This window comes from Acartia tonsa, chromosome 10 (assembly GCF_053477335.1).
Source record: "Acartia tonsa isolate MP-2025a chromosome 10, ASM5347733v1, whole genome shotgun sequence".
In the NCBI taxonomy this organism is placed as follows: Eukaryota; Metazoa; Arthropoda; class Copepoda; order Calanoida; family Acartiidae; genus Acartia; species Acartia tonsa.
Window position 1 is genome coordinate 15,831,291 of NC_137269.1, and position 25,612 is coordinate 15,856,902.

At 32.4% G+C, this 25,612-nt stretch overlaps 1 protein-coding gene across 1 annotated transcript in view; it reads left to right on the top strand.

Moving 5' to 3' along the window:
- The window catches only part of LOC145330452 (uncharacterized), a 47,485-nt gene that overhangs the window by 9,987 nt on the left and 11,886 nt on the right, over positions 1 to 25,612 (top strand). Inside the window, exons 3-19 of the mRNA XM_080175086.1 lie at positions 11,492 to 11,574; positions 12,163 to 12,222; positions 13,523 to 13,576; positions 13,811 to 13,962; positions 14,615 to 14,804; positions 14,913 to 16,215; positions 16,552 to 17,034; positions 17,478 to 17,608; positions 18,500 to 18,593; positions 19,316 to 19,582; positions 20,044 to 20,150; positions 20,669 to 20,847; positions 21,223 to 21,523; positions 23,728 to 23,922; positions 24,284 to 24,433; positions 24,879 to 24,977; positions 25,328 to 25,468. Of these exons, the coding sequence (XP_080031212.1) occupies positions 11,492 to 11,574; positions 12,163 to 12,222; positions 13,523 to 13,576; positions 13,811 to 13,962; positions 14,615 to 14,804; positions 14,913 to 16,215; positions 16,552 to 17,034; positions 17,478 to 17,608; positions 18,500 to 18,593; positions 19,316 to 19,582; positions 20,044 to 20,150; positions 20,669 to 20,847; positions 21,223 to 21,523; positions 23,728 to 23,922; positions 24,284 to 24,433; positions 24,879 to 24,977; positions 25,328 to 25,468 (3,989 nt within the window). The remainder of the gene's footprint in view (positions 1 to 11,491; positions 11,575 to 12,162; positions 12,223 to 13,522; positions 13,577 to 13,810; positions 13,963 to 14,614; positions 14,805 to 14,912; positions 16,216 to 16,551; positions 17,035 to 17,477; positions 17,609 to 18,499; positions 18,594 to 19,315; positions 19,583 to 20,043; positions 20,151 to 20,668; positions 20,848 to 21,222; positions 21,524 to 23,727; positions 23,923 to 24,283; positions 24,434 to 24,878; positions 24,978 to 25,327; positions 25,469 to 25,612) is intronic.

The window sequence follows — 25,612 nt, forward strand, 5'->3', positions numbered from 1 at the left end:
CCATGTATTGTATTATATTATAGACATTTTTCTACAAATAGTAAAGTAAAAATTGTAATATGAACACCAGTTTTGTTAGACTGGGCCTTCGCCCCTTCGGGACTAACAAAACTGGAAAAACAAATGCAATAAACAACTAATCTTGGCTGTTTAGTTTTGACAATGCCAGTTTTCATCAACCAATTAAGATTAGATAAAAGTAAACAAATTTATAAATCCAACAAATGTTTATAAAACTTTGGGTACTACTGAAATTTAAACCCTCCCTTATTTTGCTAGGAGTGAACATATTAAAAAGACATAGTTATAGTAACCTGCAAACCATAAGAGTGATTATTTTAGACATACAGACTTCTACCAACCATTTGTGTAAAAAACGTCGCTTAGAAGCAATAACATTTTGTATGTATCTTATCAATTTATATTGTTATAACTCTTAATATAAAAAGCTTCGTCAAATGTTTTAAATGGACATTCAAGACTTTCTGATAACGATTACAGGGTGCTACTGTCCTTCTCATTATGTCTTCTCATGTTATTATAGACAGAATTTATTTAATTTTTCGTCCATTTTTCCCTCCCTGTAGACAACTTTAAATGTACCCATGGAGGAAGGGAACATTGGACTAAAATTACCTTCTTAGCTGGTCCAAAACCTCTAGGTACTTTAATTCAAGTTTATCACCACCAGGGATCTAAAGGAATAAGACAATAGCCGATAAATGGATGTACACTCCCAAAAATACCCCTAATGTAATTTGCCACCAGTGGTTGAAACATTTCGACACTATACTAAATAAAATAACCAATTAAAATTCAGTAAAAGTCCCCAAAGATGTTAAGCAAACAAAAATGAAAATGTTATTATAAAACTTTGGGAACTAGCAGAGAGAGAGGTGGACAATGGACTGTTTATTACAAGTTTTACGATAACGTTTTCTTATTGGTTGGCTTAACAACTTTGGGGACTTTTATTGGATTTTGAATGGTTAGGTTAGTAAGTACTAGCGGCTTCGCCCCTAGCCTCTAGGGGCTTTTCCCCATGAGGTATTTTTTAAAAAAATAAAAAATATAAAAAAATTCTGGTGCTGCGCCCATAATTTATGGGCATCACCAGAATTTTTTTTTTTTTTTTGGGGGGGGGGAATTTTCATTTTTGGGGAGGTTGGGGTTGTCCCACCTCCCAAGAAGATAGCTTAAAACCACAACAGGACCAATAGGTATATACCCTGAAGAATAGAATCTGATCAGTTCAGTTGTTACCGAGATCTTGGGGGACAGATGGATGGACGGACAGACAGACAGGCAGACATCGTTCAACTTTGTATTATAATATTGGTTAAACCAACCAATCAAAATTCAGTAAAAGTCCCCAAAGTTGTTAAGCCAACGAATAAGAAAATTTATGTTTTGAGATTTCTAATATAAATTTTACTTTAAGATAAACATTTTCTGAAAAAATTGTTCTAGCTTCAAAAATAAGGAAATTACATCCATTTAACATTTTAATTGACCTTAAAAAACTTTTAACAGGGAACATGCACATTTTTTTTGCCATCTAACTCTAATAGGAGCCGAGATGATATGTGGGGGGGGGGAGCGTTGAACGATTAAGGTCAGGAAATGGGCCTGATTGTTAAGTATTAGCAACCTTTATTTTTAGGTCCTTTTTTTCTTAAAAACTTCAAACTAATAAAAATATAAAAAACAAGGATGATAACATCCATAAAAGCGAAGCACTGAAACGGTAGGACAAACGGACATTAACACTTGTATAGTGTCTAAACTGAATTATCAGAATATAAAAGTATAAGAGTCGAAGCAAAATTGTAAGTAAATTTGTTGAAAAACTTCTTGATGCAGGATAATGTTTATTGAGTTTATGGACATACTTACATTTTTAGGATTTGATTATAGAGTTGCTTCGCTTAAAATATTGTTCTTTGTTGTCCTAGGAATCAATATACCAAAAATCAGATCAAACGGATAATTAGATCACATAAAAATTTGCTGTTAAAAATTAGAAAAATCAACATGTTTAAATTGAACGTACACTTTCTAAATCGTACCTAACCACTTCAGGAATCATCATGTAAAAGTTTGAAATCAATAGGACAATTCTAACATGCCTAAATTAACGAATAAAAGCTATCTATCTCGGACGGACGTACGGACGGACCGACCCTAATTATAGAAAAGCTTCGCTTTTAAAAACTAACTAATATGTACCATTTCTACCATTTCGATTTAAATATATAATATGTTATCTTGAATGTATCATTCCAGTTTTGTCTCTATTGAAAGTAGAATGATACATTACTATTATGTCGATATAAATAAGGAAATCAATGTTTATGAATACGCTGATATGTAAACATGAATGTATGATTTCAGTTTCGCCTCTATTGAAAGTGGAATCTTATATTTCAAAAATCGTATCGGCGTTGAAGATATCTTCACCAAGAGAGGGGAAAGTGGAAGGGTAGATTACAGTTTTATAGGGTCCAAACCATAATCATAGATTATAGTTCTGCTTCTATAAAAATGGATTCAACTCCCTAACTGTTAACAGTGTGTCTAATTACCTTAGAAATCATAATAAAAAAAATTTCAAAAACACTTTTCTCGTTTTTACAATTTTATTAAAAGCCAATGTAAAAAATCAGAAACAAATTTTTAATCAAAAACATTGAAAAAACATACAAATGATTTGATCTCATTTTATCAAACCCATTTATTGACACTTGTTTTGTTATTTATTTATTATGTGTGTGTGTGTGTGTGTGGTGCGTGTGTGTTTTGACAAAGGAAGGAACAAATCATTATTGCTTTGGGGCTTTGGGGATATTTACCAGGTTCCAATAAACACACACATGCCCCCCCCCCCCCCCACAAAAAAAACACACCACCTCAACACATAATTAATTCATGGATATAAGAATATATATATAGAGACTGCAACAAAATGATAATGACTTTGTTTTAGAAAGAAGTTTGGAAAATTGCATATTAGCAAGAAAATGTTTAATGTGTTGATTATAAAATTCAACAATGTACAATCTCCCCTCCCCCTCTATATTCTTTACATTTTCATTTAATATTTGTAAAGAGATAAATAAAAAGATAAATATTGAGATCTCAAAGGGTTTATACTTTATTGAATTCTATTCTCTAGTGGGTACGCTCCTGGAGGCCTCTAGGGTAACTTTAAAGAATGAAAGAAGGGGGGAGGGCCGAGGGGGTGGGTGGAAATGTTGGTCATTGCATTTTTAACTTAATTTTTAGGCTTTTTTTCAAAAAAGGCATTTACATTTTCCTTATTCCGCCAATTAAAACTTTAGAACCGATACTCAGCATTACTAAAAATCATGTATAGCATCGTATTACAGACAATTTTCCACGAATATTAAAATAAAATCCACATTATTATCGATGAATAACTATTCAAGGACCTGTAAAAAGTTTCACAGTAAAGGAGATCCATATAGGTTCAGTGGTTAGTGAAATCTTTCTGTACAGACAGACAAACATTCTAGTATCATGGGGAGATTGGGCAGGCACTGACATAGACTAAAACCAACTGGACCTATGTGAAGCTTATCTAAAATAAATATATCAATTAAGTGTTTAGTGAGATCTATAACAAATATTTAATAATTGGAAGGAAGAGAAAGGTGAAGATTAATTTGATAGTCGTCTTTTCGCTTCCCTGCTTATTTACTTTTATCTTCTTCTTATCAATTTTGTGATTTCATTTAAACATTAAAATATGCTTTCACATGAAAGGTATATTAAAATACGATTTCTATAAGGAAAGTGCATCTATTCTATAAGGATAATAAGTCAATGGTTCCATATTTACGTTAAAAGTAACCTGTCACAAAAAATAAAAAAATTTACTTTTTAACTTAAGAATAGTTTTGTTTTTTCATACTTTTTTATCTTTTCGTATTATAGACAAATTTTCCACTGACAATAAAACGATAAATTAGAAGATTAATTCTGTTTTTGTAGCCCCGAGGTACCGAAGGCCCGGGCTAACTATACGTATAAAATTTTGTATAATACATTACGATACATGATTTTTTAGTATAACAGAGAACTGGTTTTAATCAAGCGAATGTTAATCAGTTTCGAATCCATACTGGAAAATATATTATATTTTATTTTACAACTAAAAATAGAATGACCTTCAAAGCATTATCGACATACAGACTGACGGACCAAGTCAGTCATATTCTAGATGTCTATTAGTATAAGGAATTTCTACATAAAGAAATCAAAGATCTATCTTAAAAATTAAACGTGACCGACAAATGTAAATTTACTTATAGAGTATCTTTGCTGCTAAAAATGATGAGTTGATGGAGAAAGGTTGTTAATAAAATAGTGACTGCAAAACTTCATCGAATAATTTTATATAGAATCTTCATGAAGATAGAAAAATCTATTTTATTGTTTTTATTCTTATAGTATCCAATTAACTTAATAAGTTTTATACAAATTAAATTTTTTAGCCTTGCCGTTTGATTTATAACAACAATACAAAATAATTAAATGTCAGGCTGCATTTGTGTATTCTTACTCATGGCTGGTTTTAGACTATTCTTAAGTGGATAAGACTTCAACTTGGATATGACACTCCTGAAAAAAATTATTCCAAAAAACAATTTTTTATTGCCCCTAGAGGCTAACCTACTATTTTTTTATTAGAAAAAAAGATAAAAGTACACACTATTTTATTTTAAAAATCAAACTACGTTTCATGTATTCTCTTTATTTATTCATTGGTTAAGATGATTTCCTTATTCATACCATGGTTAAGGGACCAAAAAAAACTAGAAAAAGGACAAAATTTAAATGTAATTTTTTATGTTTTTAAGATCCCCTCGTATGGTTTTGTATTGTATTTTTTAAATAGAAGATTGTACGTTATTTGCTTTTTAGAAAAAATAATACAGGGTGTTTTTTTAATAGGAAAAAAGTATTGCTTAATATAATCCACTTGCCATTGACAAAAATTAATAATCAATATCTTAATTTCTTCATTGGGTTGGGACATTTTGTATAAGAAAAAAATACTTGGCAATTTAAAGAGTGTGTAAAAATGCATGCATTTTAAAAATCAAATTGCGAGGCTTGTGTTAATAGTAGAAAAATGTTACGCATACCATTGGAATTGTCATAAACTCTAGTTTTTGGAAATATATGTATTATATTAATGCTATTTGTAGTATAGAAGCTACGTTGGAAAATGTGAGAAAGGTTGAAAAGTTTTAAGTTGGGACATTTTACCACGTAGCTCTTAAACCATACGTAGCACAGGAATATATCATAAACACCCAAAAACTAGAGTTTATGACGATTCTAACAATACGCATAACTGTTTTCTTCTACTAACACAAGCTGCGCAATTTAAATTTTAAAAATGCACGCATTTTTACACACTATTTAAAGCGCCAAGTATTTTTTTCTTATACAAAATGTCCCAAAAAACACTCTGTATATTACGTTTTTTATTCTTTTGGGTAGCAAAACTATTCTAGACTAATTATAGACTAAGGTTGGTTCAAATGTTCGAAGACAGCAGTAATCTACCAAAAATGTGTTTTTGAAGGACAGAACTTGCTGAAGATTAGATAAGCTATGCAACAACTTACTATTTCACCCTTAGCCCCGAGTGGTTTTAAAATAGCCTTAAATTACTTTAAGAAGACTTTAAGAAATTTCTCTGAAAAGCAAAAACAAAACTGGCCAAAGTATTTCCGAGATCTTATATAAAGACAAAAAATTACTTATTTTACCAAAAAAGTATTGTTAATCTCTCCATATTGGCATTTGTCAAGTTTAGACAAATGGCTATTTATAAGTTTTAAAACTAAGAAATCTCAAATAAAATTATTCAATTGTTATCCCTGTAAGTGCCTGACAACCAACCCTTGAATGTTAAAACTCATTTTCTCCACGGATTTATTATTTTCAAGTTCGTTGACCTAACCATTACTCAAGAAACCTATGGTTTAATACGTTGGAGTACAGAAACTGGATGAAAATTTGTCAGACAAATTTATTGCATGCCAGAATCTTGGAAGTCTTGCCAAATTTAACCCAGTTACCTCTAACAGAAATTAATCATTAATATTTTTCATATAAAACTTACCACCACGTCAATGAAGATAATAAGAAATCGATGAAAATTTCTTTAATGGGTAAATGGGTTTATGAGGATTACTTTTAATTAAATACATAAAACTGTATAAAAGGTTACATTTTCGTAGATTTTCCGTAGCGATTTTAATAAAGTTTCCTTTGCTTTTCTCATATACATTTACAGAAACGTTGCCATAATTAATAAACAATACAAAAGTGTACTCTAGTTCTAAACTCATGTTTTTGTTTCTGTTCTCTAACAAAGCAAATTCTGTGGATCCTAATAGATTTATTCACACCCCTTACATGTTTAAAACTCCCTCTCTTTTTTTTTATAGCAAAACTACTCTATAATAAACTTTGAGTTTTTTTTGGTTGGTCAGTCAGGGATAATTCAATGTACTATAAGCTTATACATACATGCCAAATGAGAAAAACAAAATTAGGACTGCTGCAGATTCAAATTAGTGGTTGAAAAGTTAGGACACTGTAAGACCAGCCAAACAAAATTTAATAAAAGTACCCAAAGTTTAAACAGTCCCTGGTCCCCAATATTCACTACATGTTATGACTTTTTTTGTGTGTCGATCATGATTTGATATTAACTTAAAACCGACCCAGGAAAGCTTATTAAAAAATTAAGAGCCCATCGGTGCTGCTATTTTGTTTATCTTACTGGGCACACAAATATAATTACAATTACAGATTTAGCTTCACTTCTATTGAAGAAATCGTTCTCTTATTTAATATGTTTAGGCCAAGCTGTTAAAACCAATTTTTAGACCGATTTTTTTGGATGCTTTAAAAGGCTATTTATTTTTTTGAAACCATTGATGAAGTTTGGTAGTGCACATGTCATGTTATATTAATAAAAATATAAAGATGTTTAAGATGAAAATAAGTTTTAAGCAAAGCTCCTCTGGAAGGCTCAACCCAAACTGAACAGCAAATTATTCAGAAATATTTTTGACTGGTAAAAACTAACCCAAATTGATTATTCACTCTTTTTAGTTATAGCTATCTATGATGGACTTTGCCTGTCTGTCTGTCAGATTCTAATGTGATTAGGAATCAACATTGTGATATTTAAAGGGTATTGATCCCAAATATTAAAATACCTGTTTATTAATTAAACTCTGTACTCGTTAAAAATACAATTAAATTTTACAAGGATGATTACATCTATAATGTGCTGCATAAGTATCTAAATACAACTAAATGACTTACACCAAGGACATACGGACCATTCTAGTTATAAATAGTATCTTTGTTTTAAGAAAAGATGTAAATCTAAAAAGATGATTGTTATTTATCGCATCGTATTGTAAACAGCTTTCCGCAAATATTAAAATGAAAAATTATAAGATTAAAACTAGCCTTGCTAGCCTAAGGGGTCAAAAGCGCGGTATATCAAATATGATAAGATTTTACATTTTATTTTTCGTCGAAAATTGTCTGTAATACGATACGATACATGATTTTTCCGAACCGGTTATAATTCAGCGGACATTGATTCAGTCGGTTTTGAAGCCATATTGGAAAATAGTATATTTAAAACTAGAGAATTCATTATATCTCAAAATACATGATGCTAACCGTTCCATTTGGACTGACGTTGTTACTTTTAGGTCCTACAGTTGAAGAAAAGCTTCGTTAATTTAAAATAAAAAGTTGCACGTCAGATCTAGTTTCTTTCGGGCTTTTAATTTTGATAATTCTAATTCATACATTTCCTATAAAAGTTTTTTTTGCACGCATCAGTGCTGGCATATGTAGGTTAAAATCGCCCTATTATTCTAAACCTTTCATAAGATTCCTAGAGTAATATAAAGTAATGTCCAACACATATTTCTCTTGGATCCATTGAACAATGTAATATTATATTTGAAATGACGAATCTTATGTTTATTACGACGATGCGATACATGTTTTTTAGTATGGCTCATAAATGGTTTTATTCAGTTGAAATGAAAACGGTTCTGGAGGTAATAGTAAGAAAGATTCTACATTACTATCACTATTAAATTCTATTTGTACAATAATTCAAAATTTTATATTTTTTTGTTTATTTCTTGTTATTACAAATTTTAAGAATTTATGTTCTAAATGACTTATGCCTTAAACCACTTAAATTATTTTAAAAAGAGGGGGTTGAAATTTTACTATTTTCTAAAAACCATATTTTATTAAACCTACCCTTATTTCACACACTTACACACACACACACACACACACACACACATACACACAATCGCAAACCCTCTTCACATATGAGATTATATGCAAAAATACAAAAATTCCTAAATCATATAAGCCATAGAACAAACATTGAAATTTACAAATAGAAAGTTTTTATTGTTTTCTTTTGACCATTCTTATTTTTAAAAGCAAAAGTTTTCAATAGGGTATTTCCGCCCTTATTTGATAGGTCTGTTAGAATCTTAGTCTTATCGGTTTCAAACTTAATATTTAGGTACGATTTAGAAAGCGTAGCAACTCTATAATCGTTACTACATATACTAGATATATTTAAAACATGTTAACAAAAGGTACAACGTTATAAGCGAAACATATCTACAATCAAGTCCTAAAATTGTAAATATGAACCAGTATCATCCTGTATTTAAACCCGCGACCTTGGCTCAACACGTAGCGCATCCGCTCGTCGTCGGGAAGGTGATAGGTTCGAATCTCGGCCCGACACCGCGTCATAACTAAAGACGTTAAAAATGGTTCCCACTGCTACTATGTCAGATGCGCGACGTAAATAGTTAGAGTGGGGGGAATGCCTTGGCCCAAAACAGGCGCAACTTGCTACCATGCACAGTTGGGACTTCTCAGACAAAGGTCGTGCATCTCAGAGAGTTGGTTGTCTGATGGGTGAATGGACGCAATCATAAGTATTGTATGTATGTTTCAAGGTGCGTGGAGAGAGGTCTAGTTACCTAGTACCCGAAGCGACAACTAGCCCCCTAGAGTCTTAACTCTTATCATCCTGTATTTTAGCAGTTTCGCAACAAATATACTAAATTTTGCTTACACTTAAAGTACAGTGAAGTAGGAATAACCAGGGAATAAGGGAAGGGAAAATGGATCGAATATTCAATGTGCAAGAATTTAGCAGTTTTCTGGCTGAGTTCGGGTACTAGCGCAAGAAATGCCGCTACTCGCTGTGTAAGTTTTGAATATAGCAGACAGAGAGTAGTTTAAATATGAATACACGGCCCCCCTCCCATAATCTATTTCACTCCATTCTCCCCCACCTCCTTTTTTAAAGCAGACGTGAAAAGGGAAATGGAGAAGGGAGGTGGGAGCAAGGGAAATAAACAGGATAAAAAGGGGCTGGACGGCGTGCAGGTCATATTCTTGCCCAGCCAGCTAGCAGTTACCCTACACGCCTGCCCCTTTTTTTCCTTGCCCCTAGCCCCCACCTCTCTTTTCCCTTTCCATGGCATCTGGAGAGTTCCAGGGAGATTTTTCTAGTAATTAATTACAGAATGGTTATTGGTAATCCAATTTTTAAATGATTGCCTTTTTTCTTGGAAATTTTTTCTTAGTTTATGGTTTTCTAGATTTAATTAGCAATCCCTTTACAATTTCCTCCAATTTTTTTGGATCAATCTGGATTCGATGGCCTTTCTTTGAAAACTCTTAAATTAAATTGATTGCCCATTGTCCCCTCCCTTACTCCCTGAGGAATAACTATACTAACAAGGAAAGGTTTCTAACATATTCAGTACATGTAACTGCTCAATTGATTAAGTGTGTTTGATATACTTTGTTTAGGCTATGTTGCGATTGTAATAAAACCATCACCAAATAACAGACCGACACACAAACATACACTGATTAAAGAGTAGCTGTGTCTATTCCAACGAAATGTTTAACAGCTTTCTCTTCTAGTTAATAAATGAGTAAATAAATTGCTCAACCCTCTTTATTTCATCATATGTTAATATGCTTAGCAGCGCAGCGACTTTACAGTTATTTCAAAATTGTGTCCGTCCGTTATGATTTTAAATAAAACTAGCGGCTACGCCCCTAGAGGCCTCTAGGGGCACTTGAGGAGGAGAGAGTCGAATTTAATAATTCAATTTCTTATTTTAGATTTGAAAAGAAAAAGTAAAAAAAAATTTACGTTTGATGTTTGTTTTTCGTTGAACTCTCTTTCTAAAATTGAGAAATTTAAAAAAAAATTAATTTCTCTAGGGAGGGTGGTGGTACCCTCCCCCAAAATAGTTATAAACATTCCCGGGACGTATGAGAATCTACCCTGTTAAGGAGAACCCGATCGGTTCAGCGGTTAGCAAGATCCTTCGGTACAAACATACAAACACACAGACAAACATCCTGTCACTTTATTATAAGGATAAAAACATTTTTTATCAAGATTTTCATAAAAATAAGAAAGTTGACATTTAACTGCAAAATTTAATTTTGTAATTGATTACAAATTTGTGCAAGCCAACTAACTTAGAACAGGTATGTTCTACTCAGCAAATTATAGAGTTGTTTCGCTGCTTTGAATATTTGATTTTGTTCTAAACATGTCTAACATGTTTAGTATGTGCTGCCATATGCTTGAAAAATATACCTTGCTTTACAATTTTTTGTTATGAGTAGAAAAGCTACCCTATAAGTTTGTCCTCCTGTACTCATTTGGCATCTCTACCCACTTTCGCGTCAATTCCTCTATTTTAGAATTACTAAGGAAGTCATTCTAAAAGTTGTCGTTTCCTCAGTCTTTATTTTACTATCTCTTCCTTACTTCTCCAAGGAATCTTAAGGAATATAATGGACGATATATTCCCAATAATAAAAAATAAAATTACCACTTAAAATACCCCTGTACTACATAGATTAAAAAGTTTAAAAGTTTGGACACTTCTATTTTAGAATCAACAAATTACAATTCAATAATAGTATACAAAGTTTTTAAGCCTATGAATAAGATAACGTGATTATAAAACTTTGGGCACCTGTATAATTTTTAGTCAATGGTTTCCTTCCTCACAAAAATCTTCTCTCCTCATTATTAAATGAAAAAATTTGCAAAATTGGCATATTTTAGTTTCTTTGGTTTTGCCCCTTCAGTGGATTTCACCCACTTGCTCATTGCCCCTTCAGTGGCCCTTAACATTGAAGTAGCCTAATCACTGCGAGTAGAGCTAACCTAAACTGAATACATATTTATTTAAGATCACATCTTTACCTAAACTAACTTAAGCTATCACATAAAGATGATTTCATACCTAAGTATATGTAATTACTACAAGAAATTTTGACTTCTGAATTCTTTTAATCGAGTCTCAAAGTAAATAATTACCCCTATAATTTTCAGGTGAGCGTCAGTGTGGTACAGTACCCTCAAAAGTATTTCTAGCAAAGGGTGAAAAAACACATCTAGTATTCTGGACAGATCAGGTAGATTTTCATTATTGGGGACGTAACGGGTTGTAGATCAATATAAACAACTTTGTCGTTTCTTTAGCTAGATATTATATTGTTGAGAAGCTACTCTGAAAGTCTCTAATGCAATTTTCCCGAGATATTATTTGAAATTGTCTGTCAGTACCTAGCTAAAATGTTGAACATAAAAACACAGAAAATTTGATTGGTCTCATCTAATAAATTTCATAAGTAATTATAAGTATTAGCTTTCATAGACCTTACACTGCCCTTTATATTTTTGCAAATCTTAGGAGACCCTAACTGAAAGTTTATATAAGCACTTTTAAAAGAGCTAGCTTAATTGATTAGTACAAGGATATAATTGATGTAATCAATATAACTATTTCGCTTACACCTCACATAAGCATGAACTGTATGAATTATGTTATAGGGGGGGGGGGGGGGGGATGATAGAACAACCCTTCCAAGAGAAATGATTCTTTCAAGTAATTCAAGTAATATTGTCGCAACATTCTCAAACAAATTTCAATAGAACTCTAGAGACGTATGCGATATATTTTGACATAAACTTTTATTTATCTTTTAAATGATTTTTTTTAGGAATATTACACTGTGCTTCCTAGCCATGAAGATCATACCACAACTACAACAACAACACAGGTAAATATTACACTGTGCTTCCTAGCCATGAAGATCATACCACCACCACAACAACACAGGTAAATATTACACTGTGCTTCCTAGCCATGAAGATCATACCACCACAACAACAACACAGGTAAATATTACACTGTGCTTCCTAGCCATGAAGATCACACCACCACCACAACAACACAGGTAAATATTACACTGTGCTTCCTAGTCATGAAGATCATACCACCACAACAACAACACAGGTAAATATTACACTGTGCTTCCTAGTCATGAAGATCATACCACCACAACAACAACACAGGTAAATATTACACTGTGCTTCCTAGCAATGAAGATTATACCACCACCACAACAACAACCCATGTAAATATTACACTGTGCTTCCTATCCATGAAGATCATACCACCACCACCACAACACAGGTAAATATTACACTGTGCTTCCTAGCCATGAAGATCATACCACCACCACAACAACACAGGTAAATATTACGCTGTGCTTCCTAGCCATGAAGATCATACCACCACCTCAACAACAACACAGGTAAATATTACACTGTGCTTCCTAGCCATGAAGATCATACCACCACAACAACAACACAGGTAAATATTACACTGTGCTTCCTAGCCATGAAGATCACACCACCACCACAACAACACAGGTAAATATTACACTGTGCTTCCTAGCCATGAAGATCATACCACCACAACAACAACACAGGTAAATATTACACTGTGCTTCCTATCCATGAACATCATACCACCACAACAACAACACAGGTAAATATTACACTGTGCTTCCTAGCCATAAAGGTCATACCACCACCACTACAACACAGGCAAATTAAATAAGCTTTTCAGGGTTGCTTGGCCATAGTCTAAACATCAGCAAAATAGGAATATTTAATCTAAAAAGACTACTCATTTATAGATTAAATTTAATAGTTAAAAAGTTGAGACACTTTTAGCAAAACAATCAAGCTTTCATAAGAAGCTTTTAAGCCAGCAATGAAACAATGTGTTTATAAAACTTTGGATAACAGTATAAGAAACAGTTCATGCCCCCCCCCCCCCCTCCTTCCGTCCTGGTTTCAAATACTTGCCAATAGAAGTTTCAGGCTGTTTTAGCTTTAAACACTTTCCCCCACAACCCCTTCGAATATATTTCATAAATATTTTCTACTACCCCATGTGGGTTCTTTTGTCGTGGGAGAGGGGAGTGTTTAGAGTTTTTCATCTCGCTTCGCACACCATTTTTCCATGTACGTTTTTGTCTGACCCTATTTATGTTTTTTTTTTATTTGCAGAGTGTTGTTGATGAATTTTTACAAGCTGTCAATGGTGAAATATTAGTTTCTAAGGTAACTTTTATCTATAATAAAATGTCTCTACTTATCTCATAATCAATTTTCTAGCTTCTCGCCTTACTAATACAATCAATCAATTATATATCTATCCATATTCGCCATTCATCTTTTTAGCTTTATATATTTTCTGTCTTTCAATATATCTATCTATCTGCCTGTCTGTGTCTCCATCTGTCTATCTGTCTGATTACTAAATCTGTCCGTCTGACTATATTTGTATCTATCTAGGGTGATGAAAATACAAGTCCTTATCCCAAATTCAACCACACCTCAACGCCATCAATTCCATCGACAACAACTCCAAAAACTTCTACAACCTCGTTCAGTTCTTTCTCTGATTTATCATTGGATGATGTGGAATTTATTACTACACAGAAAAGGTAATTGTTTTTAAGTAGCGCAGCTACTAAACATTTATAACTAGGCAATCTACATACGTCTGTCTGTACGTCCATTATAGTACGTTAGCATTTAAAGTTGACTAAATATTTATGTTTCATTTGCAGACAATTGAAATATACTTTACTAGCGGCTACGCCCCTAGAGTCCTCTAGAGGGGCACTTAAGGAGGAGATAGTCAAATTTGATAACCCAATTTCTTATTTTAAATTTTAAAAGAAAAAGTAAAAAAAAATTGGAAGGTGGGGGGGGGCGAAAAAAAAAATTTGGGGGGGGGTGCCTCCCCCCTTATTTTTAATTTTTGTTTAAAAACTAAAAAAAAAATTTTGTTGGGGGTGGGGATTTTTCTTTTTTTGGGGGGGTTGGGGGTGTCCCACTCCCCAAAAAAATAGTTATAAACCTTCCCGGGACCTATGAGAAGCTACCCTGTTAAGAAGAACCCGATCGGTTCAGCGGTTAGCGAGATCCTTCGGTACAGACACACAGACAAACAAACATCCTGTAATTTTAGTTTAAGGATAAAATAGAACTTAGATATGAGAGATGAAAAAGATAGCAATTAAAAGAATCAAAAACAGGAAAATTTTTTTTTTTTTAAAGTACAAAATATCATAATTTTTAATTTATTTTCAGTAATGACGTAGTACCAGATGACACCCCTACAACAACTGTTGTAATAGAAACGACTACTGCTCAAGTTATTGCAACAACCCAAGAAGAGCAACAACAAGCTGTTGGCGGTGATAATTCTGATAATGTTGAGTTTGTTATGCCCTTTGTGGATAATTTTGTTGAAGATGTAGCAACTGTTCTTCCTTCTGAGGTAATCAATTAATTATATGTCAGCTCTGCCTTTGTAAATTTATAAAAGCTAAGCTTTCCTTTTTTGGTTTGGTTTCCTTTAAAACTTATTAATTTTGCCTTTTTTCAGGTAATTACAATGCCTACAAAGGAAGAGCCTGTAACTACTGTCCAAACAACTCTTGCTGATGAAACTACAGCTCAAGTAGTTGATGTCACTACTAATGTAAATTCAGAAACCACTACAGTTCAAGTTACTACTACTGAATCTATTGCAAATGATCCTGTTGAAACTACTTTGAATTATATTGAAGTTACTGATAATGATTCTATTACATCTACTTCTAATCCAACTATAACTAATGATGATACTACCTTTGCTACAAGTGATGGTAACTTAGTTGACCAAGATGCTACAACTATTGACGCAGAGACAAACAATGAAATCACTACTGCAGTATCTTTTGATGCAAGTAATGAGGTAGCTACTGATAATTCAATTGACACTGCAATCACTGTTAATATTTCTTCTTTTGAAGACAATCAAAATGAGACTACTAATGATCAAACTACTGCTGCCTCGAATGATGATTCTTTAGTTACAACAGAGGCTGCAGCTTTGGAAACATTTACAACCAAAGCAACAACAGATAGTAAAGAATCACTGGAAGAAGTCACTGCTTTAAATGACAATATTGATGCTACTACTGCCAGTGAAACTAAGGTGGAAACCGAAACAACAACTGCAAAGAATGAAAATGAATCAACCACATTAAAATCAGATGAAACAACAACTATTCTTGAAGAAAATGACGATACTACTACTGTAGTTAACCAAGAAATTACAACAAATGATGAAATAATTAATGAATCTACAACCTCTTCAGTTGAAACAACATCTAAATCAAAAGATTTAGATGCAACAACACTTGTAGCCAATGAAAATAATGACTTGAAACCTGAAACAACCACTGAAAGCATGATCAAAGATACAAATGAAGTTACAACCATCTCATCTAATAATGCTAATGATGAAGCAACCACTGCCCAAACAGATCTAATCCTAGATGATGACATTGACAACGATTTTGTGGCAACTACAATCAGCCAAGAAAAGAAAGATTTAGAAACAACAACTGCCGAATATTATACTACAATTAAAGCAACTACTGTAAAAGAAAATAGTGAATCTGAAACTACTTCCGAAAATATTGCAACACTAAGTGTCCAATCAAGTGAGACGGCACCTGATAATGAAATAATTATGCAAACAACAACACCGCATGCAAACTATTTGGTTGACGACACAACCTTTTCAACGGTTGAGCTGTTGTCTGACGCTACGGAAGTGAACACAGATTTTGCTGCACATGAAGAAAGCAACAAAAACTCGGAGGAAGTGCTTTCTACTCTTTCTTCTGCTAATGGACAAAGTAATTTTTTAAGTTTAAAATATTTTTTTTAGTGACTGAGGTTAAGATTTTAAATTAAAAGTACTTTCAATAAAAAGAAAGTTACTTTTTTTATTTTACAATAAAATATTCAAATATTCTATCACAGACTAAAAAAGAGTTTTTTTTTCAGTTTTCATAATTTGACAGGTTTTTGTTTCACTATTTAAAACATACTTGCCTATTGAAAAAAGGGAAACAAGAAGTTTAAACTATACTTAAGCAAAAAGAAAATGTATCATGCCTTTTTTTTTTACATAATATTCTTAGTTTTTGTACATTCTAGTTTGTCTACTTATTAAAATTACTCTGCTACAGACACAGAATCAACTGACCTTGACGAGGAAGGGTTGGAAACTACCCCTGCCACCCCCGATGCTACCATAACCCACATGCCAGATGATCACCCAAGTGAAACCACTGAAAAAGAAACTCTAACTAATGATGAAACTACGGAAGCAGCAAATGTTGTTGACCCTGTTAACATTGACCAAACTACATTCAAACCAAATAAGGATGAAACAACTCTGAAAACTATTGAAAACATTGATACTACAACTATAAGTTCTTCAGATGAAACTACAAAAAAAGCTATGGAATCTATGAGTGAAACCACACAAAAATCAATGGAAATGATGGATACTACAACTTTGAAACCAATGGAAGAAACTACCCAAAAAGCCATGGAAGACATCAAAACAACTACACTTAAATCTATGGATGATATAGCTACAACATTGGCTGACAAAGATTCTGCTGAAACTAATGAAGCTTCTACAAGAGCCTCTTATTTCCCACTAGGCAATATTTGAAATCCAGCATTAGATATTAACATTTGTAAATTGTAATAGCACAGCTACTCAATAACTAGAGTATTTCCTGCATCATTTTAGCATCATATTTTATTTTTTTATTTAATATTAATTGTCACTACCAAATATTTGGGTTTAAATATTAACTATCTGTTGTTATTTATGCCCTATTTATGAAAAAACTACATTAAAGTAACCTTTATTCTATTCTTTTGTAGGGACTGTGATCTAAAACTGATTTCAACTTGAAATTGAGAAATATATATAAGCTGACCGACCAAGAAAAGTTAGGGAAAAATTGGTTTTGGGATAAAACCAAGGGGAAGTGGGAATGCAGGGGAAAACATTAAGCAAAAGAAATCCATCAACCCATTTACATAGTTGACACTTTGTCCCTTGTACCTGGCTGCATTTAAAATGTAATTTGATTAGATGTTGATCCCTCTGATAATGAAATATTTGATGATGATGTTGAATATGGACAATATGATGATAATAACAAGATTTTTGATAAAACTACAACTCTTAGGACTGATGTAGTAGATACAGACAATGTTTTTCAGGTGTGTACAAATTGATAAAGGGGGGTAAGTTGCGCTAAAAATCCATAAAAGTGTGAGTTTTAAGGCTTAAAAATAGTAGTAGAACTATAAGATTCATTAAATATGTGTATTTCTTACTGAAAAGAACTATAGACAAATTTTTTTTTTTTTATCATTCTACTACTGTTTTTAACTTAAAACTCACAACTATTACGGATTTTTAGCGCAACCTACTTCCTCCCTTAATTAGATTTAATTAGATGGATGATTAGATTTATATATAGATAAATAAAATGATAGGTCTATATAGTTTTGTAGATAGATGGATGGATAGATTAAAGATAAAATAGTAAACCATGTACGTAGAAATAACTTGAAAATCCTTATACTAAAGTAACAGAATGTCTGTCTGTTTGTCTGTGTGTTTGGGTGTATGTTTGTACCAAAGGATCTCGCTAACCGCTAGATAGATCGGGTTCTCCTTAACAGGGTAGGTCCCGGGAAGGTTTATAACTGTTTTAGGGGAGGGTACCACCACCCTCCCAAGAGAAATCACAAGAAAAAACGATTTTTTTACGTTGAGAGATTCCAACGCAACATAGCTAGGTATCGTAGAGACTTGAACCAAAAAAACAAACATTTAAAGTGCCACTATAGGCCTCTAGGGGCGTAGCCGCTAGTTTTAAAATAAATTATGAATCTTTTCTGAACTCATGGAAATAAGGAATAGACAACGGACTTGAAATTCATTTTTTGGGTTACCTTAGGTTTTAGTTACCAAAATTAACCCAACTTTGCGTATTTTTATAAATAGTAACAACTAGAACTAATATCATACAAAAAGATTTCATGTTCATTGTATTTTATTAATTCATATTTTTCCATATTTTGTATTTTAATATTTTTGATAAGGTTGAGGCCGTAGTTGCTGAGATTGAGGATGAAGAAAATGAGAATAAGAACAATGAAGTTACTTACTTCCCTGTTTTTGATGAAACAACGACAGGTTAGAATATTTTTTTTTTATATTCGGTAAGAACAATTTTGTACCAGGGATCTAAAGGGATAAGACAATGGCTGATAAATTGATGAACATTCCCAATGATGATGCATAAAATTACTCCTTCTGTAGATTAAGATTGTTTGTTGATACGTTTGAACACTCAACTTAATTAATGTACATCCCCAATGATGATACACAAAATTACTCCTTCTGTAGATTAAGATTGTTGGTTGAAACGTTCGAACACTCAACTTAATTAATGTACATCCCCAATGATGATACACAAAATTACTCCTTCTGTAGATTAAGATTATTGGTTGAAACGTTCGGACACTCAACTTATTTAATGTACATCCCCAATGATGATACACAAAATTACTCCTTCTGTAGATTAAGATTATTGGTTGAAACGTTCGGACACTCAACCTTTCTGATTTTATACATAGTTTTAGCGCAGCAATAACAAGCCAAAAAAGCTATCTTCCTTTTGCTTGTACATAAGCTGTTTATTCTTATTTTTAAAACATGCAGTAATACTTATATTTTAACATCTTAAGTTTGAAGAATTATATTTATTGGTATATTTTTTATATCTCATCTTAAACTTAATTTAGATTGTTATCCTTTTTTTTTACATAACATAAGTTTTTAAGCCTAATAATTTAACAAATAATATGCATAATCTAAATAATATTAACAATTATATTTAATTTAAATTGTAATAGGTGCTGGATTTATTGATCACCATGACAACTCTAACAACAAAGTTGACCAAATTCTTCCTTTTGAAGCCGTCATTGCTGAGGGTGGGGAAGGTGTTGAAGTTGAATTTGATTATACTACCACCGGAGCTCCTCTGGATATCAAAGGAATAGATACTTTATATTTGATGATTCTTTCTAATTTTTATTTTTTGAAACTTCAATCTAACATTCTATTTCTCCATCTTATTAATGATAATCCATCAATTTTTCTGTTTAACATCACACCTAGTTATCTATCTAACTTTCTATCGACGCTTTACATTTTACCTATTTATTTATCTACTTACTAGCGTTTACGCCCCTAGAGGCCTATAGTGGCACTTTAAATGTTTTGGTGCTTAAAAAAAATAATAAGATACCTTGCAATGTTGCGATAGAGTCTCTATTAAATTGCTACGATACTTTGCAATGTTACGTAGGAGTCTCTATTCGAGGAAAAAAGTTTCGATTTATTGTGATTTCTCTTGGGAGGGTGATGGTACCCTCCTCCAAAATAGCTATAAACCTTCTCGGGACCTATGAGAAACTACTCTGTTAAGGAGAACCCGATCGGTTCAGCGGTTAGCGAGATCCTTAGGTACAAACAAACACACAGACACACAAACTGACAGACATCCTGTTACTTTAGTATAAGGATTTACCTAGTTATATCTTAATCAACATAAAAATAAGAGTATCTATAATAGAAGAGAATGAGCAACTAGACATAGTTTTACCAGTTGAAGCTGTAATTGCTGATCAAGATGAAAATACAAATGATCAACTTGATCAAATCTTCAATGAAGGAATTAAAACAGTTCATTATAATCATTTTATGTATTTTGAAATTTAATGGTTATATGAATAACAAATTATTTTTCTTTCAAATTAAAAAAATTTAATAGCTTATAATGAACTTCAAATAGGAATTTTTGGTGGAAGTGTCATTTTTGCAGAAACTACAACGGGTGGCCCAATCAATGTCAAAAATATTAATGCACATGAAAAGGAAAACACACAAAAAATCATACATCTTTAAAGCTCTAGATTTATATCTGTTAGTTGGTTTGTCGGTTATAAATATTAAGTGGTATAGAAAGGAGGAGAAATGAAACCAGCTAAATTGTATTAATTAGATCTATTATTAAAATTTTGTTGAATATTTCTGTCTTCTCTTTTAGTTGCTGTCATATTGGTCATTGACAGATTAAATCAAAGATTTAAGGAGTTGGGGCTGTTTTACTTTCCTTTCTAAGATGCTTAAATCGGCTTTGCCTTGTGTTAACCCGAAAAGTTTAAAGTTAAGAGAGTATTATTTTGTATGTTTACCTAAAGGTTACTGACAATATACTTGATGTATCAACAGTTCTTGGAGAAGGCCATCACAATCAACACATGTTTACCACTGTAGCTAACACTGAAGATGTTAACAATGAAATGACTACACCAGCTGCTGATATGGAAAATAATAAAAATACTTCAGCTGTTAGTGATGAAGATAGCACTACTGTTGGGTAATTATTTAAACTCTTTGCTTTAATTAAAATTTTCTGTAACTTAAGAATAAGGTTGTATTAGCCAAAAACTTTCATATTCCTCCTCTTCACAGGGCAAATAAAGAAGGGATCTAAAGGGATAAGGCAATGGCCGATAAATTGATGCACATCCCCAATTATAATAAACAAAATTACCCTTTCTTTAGATTACAATAAGTGGTTAAAGGATTGCAACCAACGAATTAAAATTCAATAAGAGTCCTCAAAGTTATTTATTCAACGAATAAGAAAACTTTATTATAAAACTTTGGGGTCTAAAGTAATAAACAGCCCAATGTCCCCTCCCTAACTGCAAATATAGTATTGAACTATTAAAGGGCAATTTATATTTAGAATTGCTGTTACCGAGACACCTATGAAGAAAATCATGACTGTTACTGAATTTATAACTGAACATGATGGTAACACAGCCCACGATGATTTAATAGAAGATTTAAGTGTTGTTACTTACAAAGCTATGATTGAAGAAGCCACTACAATGAAATCTAATATGGATATGGACGAAATGGCCGACTCTGAAAAAAAAATGGCTGACAAAGAAATGTCTACAATGAAAACTATGGATGGTAATGTTGAAACAACAACTATGGAATTTTCAATGGATGAGACAACAAAAGTTGGGTTTTCAATGCAGGCAAGTTCTTTTATTTTACAGTATTTTAAGTTGTAAAATATAATTGCGGCTTAAAAGCAGCCTTAAAGCAGTCCGAACGTAATGGATTAAATCCCATTTTTCACAGTGCGTTACGGGCGGTAAGACGGAATGACAAAGTGAGCTATAGAGTAGCCGTGCTACATAAAATAATAAGTTTAAATTGCTCTTAAAAAGAACTCTCATAAAACCACACTGCAAATAAACGACGGATTTTTTTTTCTCAAGCATTGTACAAAAAAGCTTTAGCTGCTAAAATTAATCATCTACTACCGGCGCTTTTTACGTTGTATGTAATACAGTTCAACGAAAATATTTTCTTTTGAAAATTTTGAATGGGAATAAGTTAAATAAGGACGATAATAAAGTAAACTTTTTGTTTTAACTCTATAAAAAAGATTTAGTTTAATTCTTTTTTTTGTATAGATTCTTAATAAATAGCTTTTTTGTAATAATGTAATAACACTCTGAACAGGTGGATTTTCAAGCACTTTGCGTACAATTTTGTAATTTATGATTAACTCATAGATGCGTCTCAAGCATCTAGGGGTAATGGATTCAATGGGGTAGGGAAGGGACAAAAATGACCTGAAACCATTCTAAGACTTAAATATAGAATGAAATAGTCTACAACTATTTATAGACCTATGTGTAGCGTCCCTATAATGAAGAAATTAATAATTTCTTTGGTTAGATTGATGGTAACTGACAAACATACAAAAAAAACTCTAATCCTTTTTGTAATAGAAAGAGCTTGAATAGTTTTCTGAATTAATGGTTCAAAATAACATAAGTTTGAAGTTTGAGATAAAATTAACATGTAATTCTAATTTTAATTTTAAAAAGTAATATTAAAGTTTTATATTTGTTATGAGCTAAATTTAGTCTTTATTTCAATCCACAATCCAATAATACAGAACCATAGATTTTAGGGGCCAAGCGCCAAGCAGATTAAAAAACCAGTGAACTGTGAATTAAAACCACCTTATAAATTAAAAACAGGAACTTGCTATCTGTTAAAGTAGTAAGTTTTTTTCTAAGAAATAAAACAAATATTGGTACTAATTGGTTGTATTTTTAGGGAAGTTTTAATGTCTTGAGATGGTTTTAGGCTATTTTACTGACCCTAACCACACTCCCCTAGAAGCTAGGGGCGAAGCAACTACTAATTATTATAATAAAGAGTGTCCTTACTTTTGAACACACATACTTTTAATTTTTAAAAGGAATATTTGTCTCAATGTTTTTCTAATTAGGCAAGCAAAACATCTTTCTTTTACGTAGTCATTTATGTCAATTATACCTCTATTTTATATTTCTACATTTTTATTTCTGAAAATAGAATATTTCTAAAAAACCCTCTAATTGTATAGTTTTTGTAATTAAAGGCGAATGATTAAATTATACTTTATTGCCATATTCCACATTTTAATTTTTTTTTAAAATTTTTATCTAACTAGAAGTATGGAATATTATAATAATATATTTTTTAATGATAATTAACAAATTTAATTAAGCTTTCAGCTGCTATAGTTTGATATTAGTTATTTTTAAAATTACTTGTAATTAAAAATCCAATAAATATTTTTATGCTTCAAATTTTCTTATACAAAGGCGAAACTAAGTGTTGCCGCTCATTTCTACTGTTGCTAGAATGAGACTTGACAAATTCTTGGTTGATATCTTTAACGGGGGTCGGCAACCGCAGCCACAGCCACCATCATCCGCGCAGATTTCTCAGCCACCCAAAAATCCTCAGCCTTAGTCTGTATCTGTGGTTATTATTTGTAAGCCGCGTGGCTGATTACGGCTGTTGCTGAGGGTGACTGAGGCTGATGTTTCGAGTGGCTGAATGCTGCTGATGCTTCGAATGGCTTATGTTTTCTTTAAGCCGCGCGGCTGCGACAAATGCTGAGGCTTATTGGGGAACTGAGAAAGCCGTGCTGCCAATTGTAACTGAGGCTGCCGACCCCTGGTCTTTAATTTTTAGCAGATAGATCTATAGTTAGAATTCCAAAAATGGCAGCTTTGGTCGTTAATAGTCTTGAATTTGTTGGTGGCTTGTTATAACGCCAAGAAAGAAATTTGTGTTTAAGAAAATGACCTAAACAGTCCTAACCATTTGCAGTTTTTGTGATTTTTGCACATAAACAAATTACAAATAATGTATATTTATTTTCATCTAGGTGTCCAATATTGAAGAAAATGCCACAGAAATGCCCGTTGTTACAGCCACCTTCACAGACTTTACTACATCTAATATTGACTCAGATATTAGTAATGAGAGTACGGAAACTACAACTGTTATAGCTGATGCTAAGTTGGTTAATGATGAAGTTTTGACTACTGTTACTGAAGAACAAACTACTATCAAATCAAAGGTAGATTTAATGTAAAATATTTCAATTTTGTCCTCCAAAACCCCAGGTGCACCTAAATTTTGAGGGCTCGCTTCAAACAGTCGCACTAACGTATCCCAATATCCTAATTTTAGAGTTGCTTTGCTATTGACGAGGGAAAAAATCATTGTTAAAAGTTAAAAGGGTAAAGAACATAAACCCTCCTAATTGCATCATACATTTCTGGAAGTGCGTATCAAATGTGTATGTGTGTGTTCAGTTTTGTTAAATTCCAAACGGCTGTGTCGCTTTAAATTTGTGATGTAAATAATGCAAATAATAATTATTAGAATAGGTGCGCATCTAAAAGGTCTTATGACAGAATTAACATTCCTTGCTTTAGTTCCCTGAGCCCAAAAACCTTGCAACAGACAGCGACACAATCCTGGCGGTGACAACAGCTGAACCTCCCACTCCTACAACTGTCATCAATGGATTTATCCTCCCACAAACCATCAGAAATTTCCAACAGCTGTCTTCCAATAGCATTGAGGTATGCTGGCGGACTTTACTTTTGTGGGAGCCTTACTATCTCATGAATCTTGCTTAACTCTGTCATAATAAACCTATACTAATTCAACTTAACCTAACCTACTGTTTAACTACAACATGTCCTTAATTAACAGTCAGTCCAATGGTTACTCAAAGATTGTTGAGAGACTTGTCTGTGTCTTCCTTGATTTAGACAGAGAAAAATCTTTTGACATTATTTTTTATAAAAAAAAGTTCGAAACTTTTTTTCTTTTTTGTCAGAATGTTTTTTCTAAAACATAAAAAAACTCTTGAAAACAATGAAAAACATCGAAAACCTAATCTTCATGGGAATCGCTAAAACTCTTTAATATATGTAAAAATGTTACTTTAAAAAACCATTTATAATATAAAACCAAATGATGTTAGCTAGTATTTCTATACTACTGATGACCATAAATGCTTAGATTGAGCGTAACAGTGGGGAAGGAAACCAGCTGCCAACAACCATATTTGACTCAGCTGTTACTGATAATCAAATCAACGTGGACACTACTGAAAAACAGGTAAATAAAATTTTCATACTTTTCTTCTGGGCTCGGTAGCCGCGACTAAGCCTAAATTTTATACCCGTTAGGATGCTTTAAAAATTTTTGAAAAAATGTCAATTTTTGACTTCCAGCTGTTATTTTAATTGTAAAAGATTTATTTCTCTGAGGCTTACAGGCGGCTCACGTTAGAATTCAAATTAAGATGTATACATTTAAATGGCAACAAACGCAAACACACTAAGGGGACATTAAATAGGCAAAAACCATCCCAAGTAATATAAGAAACTTTCATGAAAAGTATATTACTCGACTCAGTCACTTCAAGATCTTTTGCTTAAGACAAAGACTAATTAATTTTTGTATAGGCAATGACAACTAGAGAAAAAAGAAATGATATTGTGCAAGACCTGGAATTGTTGGAAGATGTTGAGACAACTGTTGATGATGAAAAGATAATCACAACTCCAATGACAACTGCTAAGATCAACAAGATAATGACTTCTAAGGTGAATTATATATTTTTTTTATCTCTTTCCCTCTCTCTCTCTGTTCTTTAATGTGCGCTTTTGTTTTACTTATAATTAATTATGCTCCGCTAGTATTGGATAAATCTAAAATAATATTTGGGGATAGATAAAATAATCGTATTT